We start from the raw sequence: 8538 nt of genomic DNA, 5'->3' as shown, positions 1-8538 counted from the left end.
TCTTTATCTGACCTTCAATTCTGAATGATAGCTTTGTTGGATAAAGTAACCTTGGTTGCAGGTTCTTGCTATTCATCACTTTGAATATTTCTTGCCACTCCCTTCTGGCCTGCATAGTTTCTGTTGAGAAATCAGCTGACAGTCGTATGGGTACTCCCTTGTAGGTAACTGACTTTTCTTCTCTTGCTGCTTTTAAGATTCTCTCTTTGTCTTTTGCTCTTGGCACTTTAATTATGATGTGTCTTGGTGTGGTCCTCTTTGGATTCCTTTTGTTTGGGATTCTCTGCACTTCCTGCACTTGGAAGTCTATTTCTTTCACCAGGCAGGGGAAGTTTTCTGTCATTATTTCTTCAAATAGTTTTTCAGTATCTTTCTCTCTCTCTTTTTCTGGCACCCCGATAATTTGGATGTTGGTACGCTTGAAGTTTCCCAGAGGCTCCTTATGCTCACGCGCCTTCCTACCTCTGCACTTTACTTCCGCACCTCCTCTGAGTCTCAGTGTGTTTTTCTCTTTCCTTGTAGTTGTAGAATTTCTACTCAGCCAGCCTTCCTGTGGTTCTGGATGATGTCCGTTTTGTCTTTTAGTTGTAGTTTTGAAGTGGTTGTGCGAGGCAGCAATTTCCAGTGTTTACCTATGCTGCCATCTTGGTTTCTCTCTCTCCAGAGTATTTTAGATCTTGTACAGTTTGGCTCAAATAAATTTTCCCAAAAATCCTTTTAAAAAAATTACAACCTTAAAAAGGAAGGGCATTCTGGCCCATGTTCCAAGAGGCATGAACCTTGAGGACACTATGCTAAGTGAAATAAAGCCGTCTCAGGAAGATAAATATTGTGTGATTCCACTTAAATGAAGCACTCGAATCCGTAGAGATGGGAAGTAGAATGGCAGCTTCCAGGGGTGGGAGGGGGGATGGGGAGTTATTGTTTAGTGGGCACTGAGCTCTGTTTTATAAGATGAAGAGAGTTCTGGAGACTGGTGCACAACAGTGTAAATATAATTTAACACTATTGATCTGTACCCTTAAAAATAGTTAAGGTGGTAAATTATAAGTTGTGCATTTTTTAGCCTAATAAAGAATTTTAAAAAGATGTGTGTGTATGTGTTTAAAAAGTACTATGAACTGGAAGATGGAAAAGATGGACACCTCATATCCTGTAAGCATAAATGTAAATTGGTGCAATTTGTTTGCATTAGAGTGTGGCTCTAGCGCTAAGAGAATTTTTATATGGTGAAACCCTCTGTCCCAGTCATTCTATTTATTAAATATCTTAAGGGAGCCAATCTCAAATGCAGACGAACTTTTATGCCTGAAGAATGTTTCTGCACTATTTTCATAAAGAACTAGAAAAAAGCTAAGGTCCACTGGTGAGCGTGGGCAGCAGAGAGGACCGGGCACCATCAGGAGGGCTGGGCAGCCCACAGCAGGGCTGCAGGGCTGGGGCCAGGGCCTCAGGACCCCAGGCCTTAGGGCATGAGGGTCTTGCAGAAGCAAGAAGGGTGCAGGCTTGGGAAGCTACAGCCCCAGGAATTCATCACCACAGAGACTTGGCATAGGGTGCAGGACATCGTTTAGGAATGAGAAGAGTCATTTACAAGTAACACAGACGCATTAATAAGCATTTTTGTATATAAAAGAGAGTCGAGCGTAGTCCTCACAAACACGGGATTTGGATCAGGAAGACTTGAGACTGGGGCTAACCTGAGTTCAGGTGAAAACCTAGACTTTGTGATGGTTTCCTCCATGTTCCAATGGGAGCCACCATGGCGCCCACACGTGAAATGTGTGAGAGTATTTGGTGATGGAACTTGTAAGGAGCCTGTGGTAGACACACCATCAATATTAGCTGAGTGATTAATAAACAAAAATGTCCTCAACCTCAAGTCATTTCCAAAACATTCCTTTCATCTTTTCTTCTTTGTCTGGTGTTACTGCTTCTTTGGTTTTATGACTCCTCAGCTGTGTGTTTCCTTGTCTGATGGTCTTGTCCTTCTGCCCCCACAGGACAACGGGACTGTCTGCTTGGAGTGGGCTGGAGTGAGAGGTGAGTACCTTCTCTTAACTAGCAGCTGGCAGAGCCTGTCAGAAAGGGAAACACAGTGGATTGACTCCGTCTGGCACTTGTGGCCTTCCTTCCCTGAAAGAATCACCAAAGCGTAGCCCCTCGCTGCTCCCTGTTGCTCAGCTGGCTCACCTCCAACCCCACAACTTGTTTTCTCTTCCCCAAGGGTGAAGCAACACCTCCTTCCAGCTGGACACAGACTGGTGAGCTGAAGGGGAAACTCTGAGATCCCACTGCTGACACCATGACCTCAGAAGCTGACGGGATCTGCCCAGGTAGTCAGCTTCCTCCTCTCTAGCTGGTTCCTGCTTATTATCTAGAATTAAGGGAAGCATCTCCAGGCTGGGTTAAGCTACACAGGAATCAAGAACCTCCCAGTGGATTGATGAGTGTCCTCAACCCCCCATGAGGGACCAATGGGAGTCCCCTCAACTAGGAGTCTGTGGGGGGGCCTCCTTCCTGGCTCTCTCCTCAGGCTGCTCACTGCCTCCCATCCTCTGCAACTCATGCAATGTCTCCAACGGGGCCAGAACAGCCCATGGAAGGTGGGAATTTCTTGTTCACTGTACCTGGAACCTGCTAGTTCCTGGTGGAAACTTTCCCCTTCAAATACTGCCACCACCCACAGCTGTGCTGGGGCCCTGATCTGTGCTCCCAATTATAAACACCTGTGTACCAGGTGTGACTGTCTCAGGCAGGAACTTCTTCTGTTTATCTCAGATACCCCTGCAGAGGCCTGTTTTGTTATTTCCCACCCCCACCCACATCCTAGCCAACAAATACACAGATGTAGTCCTCTGGGTTCCCTCCATCTAAACCCAGGTGTCCTTTCTCCCTCAGTGGATGAAGAAAGATGTGGAGAAAACACCCCTCCACCCACCCAAATCAACACTGCGTTGCCTAGGCAACCAAATTCCCGCCCCCCCCACCCCACCCCATACACACACACACACACACACACACACACACACACACAGGAGAGGAAAATACTTCTTCAGGTTGCAGCATAAGGGAAGAGAGGACAGATCAGAAACCAGCAGCTCCTGAGCAGGCTCCGGGTTCCCTGAGGGAGGGCTGTAGCTGGTCCATTCCTGAGGATAAACAAGATGATCTCTTGCCCTGGCTGGTTTGGCTGAGTGAATGAAGTGTTGGCCTGCGGACTGAAGGTTCTCAGGTTTGATTCCAGTCAAGGGCACATATCCTGGTTGGGGGCTCTATTCCTAGTAGGGGGCATGCATGAGGTGGCCAAACAATATGAGTCTCCCTCATCATTGTTTCTACTGTCTCTCTCTCTCCCTCTCCCTCCCTCTCTGAAATCAATACAAATATATTTTTTTTTAAAAAAAAGAATGTGAGAAGACAATCTACAGAATGAAGAAAATCTTAAAAGGCAAAGAAAATTATCTCTTGTTTAAGAAGTGGGCCCACATGGGGTCAGAGATGCCCACAGGGAGCTGTGGCCCCTGAGACCAGCCTGGAGGGGGGAGAGCAGATACTGATTGATCACAGGATTAGAGCTGAGGCTCCAAACCCCACCCACCTGGACACACCCCTCCACTTCCCACCTTGGAGCATCTGTGAGAAGCAGGGAGAATCCTCTTTGCCTGGTAGTTTTACTCCATCAGTGGCATGTGGTCTGAAACATTATTTTTAAACTAGTGGCCTGGTACACAAATTTCATGCACAAGGGGCGGGGGGTGGTCAGCCCAGCCTGCACCCTCTCCAATCGGAGACCCCTTGGTGGATGTCCGACTGCCGGTTTAGGCCCGATTCCTGTGGGACATCCCTAAATCGGCAGTTGGCCATCCCTGTAGCAATCTGGGACCCCTGGCTCCTAACTGCTCACCTACCTGCCTGCTGGATTGCCCCTAACTTCCTCTGCCTGCCTGCCTCATTGCCCCTAACTGCCCTCCCCTGCTGGCCTGATCTAGCCCCTAACTGTTCCCCCTGCTGGCCTGATCGCCCCTAACTGCTTCTGCCTGCCAGATTGTCCCTAACTGCCCTTCCCTGCCGGCCTGATCTCGCCCCCAATTGCCCTCCCCTGCAGGACTGATCTTGCCTCCAACTGCCCTCCCCTGCCTGCCTTAATGCTCCTAACCCTCTGCTGGCCTGATCACCCCTAACTGCCTCTGCCTCGGACCCCACCACCATGGCTTTGTTTGGAAGGAAGTCGGATGTCCAGATGATGGCCGGTCAACCCAGGCTAATTAGCATATTACCCTTTTATTAGTATAGATTTGAAAAAGTCCCATAGGCAAACTATAATGTAGAATGCAGAAATCACATGAATTTCTGAACTACAAGGAGGCTTCAACCTAATGTAAGGAAATGTCTGATGGTTGGCTTTGGATGCCACCTATGAGCTTTCTGCTTCTTGACTTTGGGCCTTCTTTTCCTGTCTGAGTTTCGCTTTCTTTTTCTGTGAGATAAGAATAATTTCCTGTCTCTGCACACACAAAACATACACCAGTCCCCAGTCCCTTATCTGCATTTCCAGGGTCTCCAAATCCCTGAGAGTCACACTTTTTAAAAAATGTATTTCCACGCCCTAACCAATTTTGCTCAGTGGATAGAGTGTTGGCCTGCAGACTGAAGGGTTCCAGGTTTGATTCTGGTCAAGGGCATGTACCTTGGTTGTGGGCACATCCCCAGAAGGGGGTATGCAGCAGGCAGCTGATAGATGTTTCTCTCTCATCAATGTTTCTAACTCTCTATCCCCATGGTCAGCAAACTGCGGTTCGAGAGCCACATGTGGCTCTTTGTCCCCTTCAGTGTGGCTCTTCCACAAAATACCACGTGCAGGTGCACGTACAGTGTAATTGAAACTTCGTGGCCCATGCACAGAAGTCGGTTTTCGGCCTGGGCGAGTCTATTTTGAAGAAGTACTGTTGATATCTGGCTCTGTTGACTAATGAGTTTGCCGACCACTCCTCTATCCCTCTCCCTTCTTCTCTGTAAAAAATCAATTCATATATATATATATATATATATATATATATATATATATATATATTTTAAAATGCATTTCCCTGGATTTGCAGAGAGACTGAAAGTGAGGTAGTCTGGGGAGAGAGACACATCAATTGGTCGCCATACAGGGGCCCACACTGGGGCCAGGGAACCTCAACTGAGGTACATGCCTTTGACCGGGAATGAAACTCTAAACCCTTTGGTCCTCGCGCCGATGCTCTAACCACTGTGAAAAAGGAGCAGGATGAGGCACACATCTGTCTTAAAGATCTTTTTGTTACTTAATATATATATATTTATTTATTTTGAGAGAGAGGGAGAGAGAGAGAAAGAGAAGTGGGGAGCGAGAGATCTGGTGTCTCTCCCTCACTCATAAGGACACCAGTCATAATGGATTAGGGTCCCACACGTATGACCTCATTTAACCTTAATTATAAAATACAGTCACATGGGCAGTCAGGGCCTCAAGATATACATTTTGGGGGGACACAGTTCCATCCCTAGCACGAGGTGACTCACCAAAAGTACCCCAGGTTAAGAAAAAAAAAGTCCGCCAGCTGACAGCCTCTCAGGAAGATGAACATTTATACTCAATTGTTTATACTTAATTCCATTGCCATTCTACCAGGATTTCTTCCAACCTTATTCTTTTTTCTTTCCATGTAGAGGGCAAAGACTTTGTTGATGCCATTGAGTACTTAAATGACCCAGGGAACAAAGAAAAACTTCAACGCCTGCTGAGTGATGAATCCTGGGAGAGATTTGTGGCTGCAGCCAAGTTGCCCAGGTAACCTCCAGGGGATGCCAGTATTGTCACCCCATCTCCCCTGCATCTAGATTCCTCTGGCAGGCACACTCCTCCAGGCAGGGTCCTGAGCTTGAGGTTGAAGACGTTCCTTCTCAACAGTCCATGAGGAACATTTCCTTCATATCATTCGTTGGCAGAGAAGGAGTTCGGGTTGACAAGAGATGAGGCCTGCAGGTGGAAGGTTACGTGACTTTGGGCAGCTTACTTAACCACTCTCTGTCTTATTCATCTGTTCCATTTCATTGTGAAGAGAATAGGATAATGCGTGTAAACCTTTTAGCCTAATGACTGGCACATAGTAGGTGGGCAGTTCACATGAACTTTTAAAAAGATGCTGGGAATAGACAGGGCCCATATGTCTTTCTGTTGGACGTGAGAGCCACACAGGACTTCCTGTGGACAAGCCAGAAAAATCCTGGCACAGTTTGTGTCCCTGGGGATTTTGGCTAGAGAGCCTGCTCTCCCTAAGAAAGGGATTGTACAGACTCTGCAGGGACCTGCTGGCCTGGAAGGCGGAGAGCTGGAGTGAAGCTGCACCATGTTGGGTTGAATCCTGACTGTATCTCTGCCCAGCTCTGGGGCTCTGGGCTTATGTCATCTCCCTCTCCAATGGAATAGCAAGTCCGTCTGATAGGACTATGGTGAAGGCCTTGGGGAGAACTGCAGGGTCAAGGCTGAGGAAGCAGGTGCAGTCATGCTGTCTGGAGGCCCAGAGAGGCTTGGAGCAGGGTCAGAGCCCGGGGTCTGGATGAAGCAAGGGTGGTCCTGGTGGGAGGATGGTAGGAAGGCTTGGCAGCGGGGCTGGGACTACAGTGAGACAGCTGAGGCACCTGGCAAAGGACTGAGAAAGCCCCGGGCCTAGTGGAGGGCTGAGTTGGGGGCTGGGGAGGAACATTTCTTCCTTCCCTGATTTGATCCCCTCACTGCTGGGGGTAGAGGGCCCTGGGTGATATGTCCTCCAACCCTGTCTGCCAGCTGGAGGGCTCCTGACCTCCCTGTGGGACCCTCTTCTATTCTCCATGGAGTAACCCTGACCAGAGGGAAGGCAGTGTGGCTTAGTGACCGCTTCCAGTCAGAATGGTGGCTGCCAATGTGGTGTAATCTGAGGGATTCTGGGTAGACGCACATGTTCCCACCATAGAGGACAGGGGCTGCCTGCACCAGCTCATCCAATCAGTGGCCTCAGCCTTAGCCATTAATACACCTGCCTTCGTTAATCACCTGACCTTCATTATTACAGGGATGCGGCAGATGCACTCTATGCAGACTTGCGCCAGCTGGAAATACTCGTGGCCGTGGAAGACGAAGACATGGCCTCAGCAGAGCAGGAGTGTAGGGATAGGTTTATGAAGGAGTTTCCTCAGGTGAAACAGGACCTTGAGGAATGCATACGAAAGCTCTATGCACTTGCTGATGAGGTTGACAAGGTGCACAGGGACTGCACCATCTCCCAAGTGGCGGCCTCTTCTGCGGGCGCTGTGTCTGGCATCCTGACCATCGTTGGCCTGTCTCTGGCACCTGTGACAGCAGGAGCTAGTCTGGTGCTTTTGGCAACTGGGTTGGGACTGGGGGCAGCAGCTTCTGTGACCAGTGTGACTACTGGCATCGTGGAGTACTCAAAGAACAAGTCAGCAAAAGCCCAAGCCAGCCGCCTAGTGTCAACTGGCAGCGACACAGAGAAGGTGGTCGAGGAGGTTCTAAGTCACATCACACCCAAAATTGCTTCCTTAGGTAGTAAGTGTATCCAATCCCTGAAAGATATTGTGAAGAATGCCGGAGCCTTCAATCTGGCCAAATCCAATCCTTTCTTAGCACCTGAGGCCACAAGCGTCATGCGCACGGGGGTAATGTCAGCCCAAGGCAGCAATCAGCTGCAGAAAGCCTTTGGAGGCACTGTTCTGGCCATGAGCAAAGGAGCCAGGGTCTTTGGTATCGCCACTGCAGGTGTTTTCCTTCTCGTGGATGTAGTGAACATAGTGAAAGAGTCAGTGCACTTACATAAGGGCGCAAAGGGTCAGTCGGCTGCAGAGTTGAGGCAGCAGGCCCAGGAGCTGGAGAGGAGATTGGAAGAACTCACCCACATTCACAAAAGACTACAGAATCCCTGACTTCATGTTCCCCAGACAGAGCAGGGAGCAGGGAGCAGGGGTATGTGGGAGACAAAGGCGTGGACTTACCTGGTTATGAAGCATAGTAACCTCCATCTTGGGTAAAAACTGACCTTTAAAATTTTAACCCTGCTATTCTGGCTTCTGTAAACGTTTGTGTGCTTAAATAACAGGGAAAAATAAGACTACTCCCATTCCAGAGAGGCCATAAGCTATGCCCCAGAGAGAGTAGTCAGTGCTGGCGCCAGGCCAGGCCTTGAGGTCTGGTCTCACCGCCCTGGCCCAGCACATAGGACTTTTTCTCAGAAGGTCCAGAAGTCTTGTTCCAAATTTGGAAGACAAAAGCTGAAAAACATATAAATAGAAAGGACTTCCACCATATTGGGCCCCAGAATGTGAGAAGCAAGATTTCCTCTGCGCCTGTTAGTGTTAGCGAAATGAAAAGGACTCCAAATAAATTCGGCTTATTGATTAAGGCAGTGGATCTCAACCTTGGCTGCACATTAGAATCACCTGGGAATCTTTTTAAAATCCTGATTTCTGGGTCTCATCCTCTGGAAATTCTGTTTCTTTGTTACTAATGTTGTGGCC

General features: G+C 48.5%; 1 protein-coding gene across 1 annotated transcript; it reads left to right on the top strand.

Moving 5' to 3' along the window:
• Positions 1 to 6916: 6916 nt before the first annotated feature.
• Positions 6917 to 7947, top strand: LOC102442651 (apolipoprotein L3-like). The gene is made up of 2 exons (XM_006107427.3): positions 6917 to 6936; positions 7080 to 7947. Exons 1-2 carry the CDS (start codon positions 6917 to 6919, stop codon positions 7945 to 7947), a joined length of 888 nt encoding a protein of 295 aa, XP_006107489.2.
• Positions 7948 to 8538: the final 591 nt, after the last annotated feature.

Source organism: Myotis lucifugus, unplaced genomic scaffold (assembly GCF_000147115.1).
Source record: "Myotis lucifugus unplaced genomic scaffold, Myoluc2.0 scaffold_1185, whole genome shotgun sequence".
Taxonomy (NCBI): Eukaryota; Metazoa; Chordata; class Mammalia; order Chiroptera; family Vespertilionidae; genus Myotis; species Myotis lucifugus.
Note: the sequence above shows the minus strand (reverse complement) of the source record. Positions and strands in the feature narration are given on the sequence as shown.

What these genes read in the sequence shown, in the direction of transcription:
- LOC102442651 (XM_006107427.3), top strand. Translation starts at nt 6,917, where the DNA reads ATGGTGGCTGCCAATGTGGT. An exon ending in ATGGTGGCTGCCAATGTGGT is followed by an intron (nt 6,937 to 7,079) that starts GTAATCTGAGGG and finishes TCATTATTACAG; the next exon opens with GGATGCGGCAGATGCACTCT.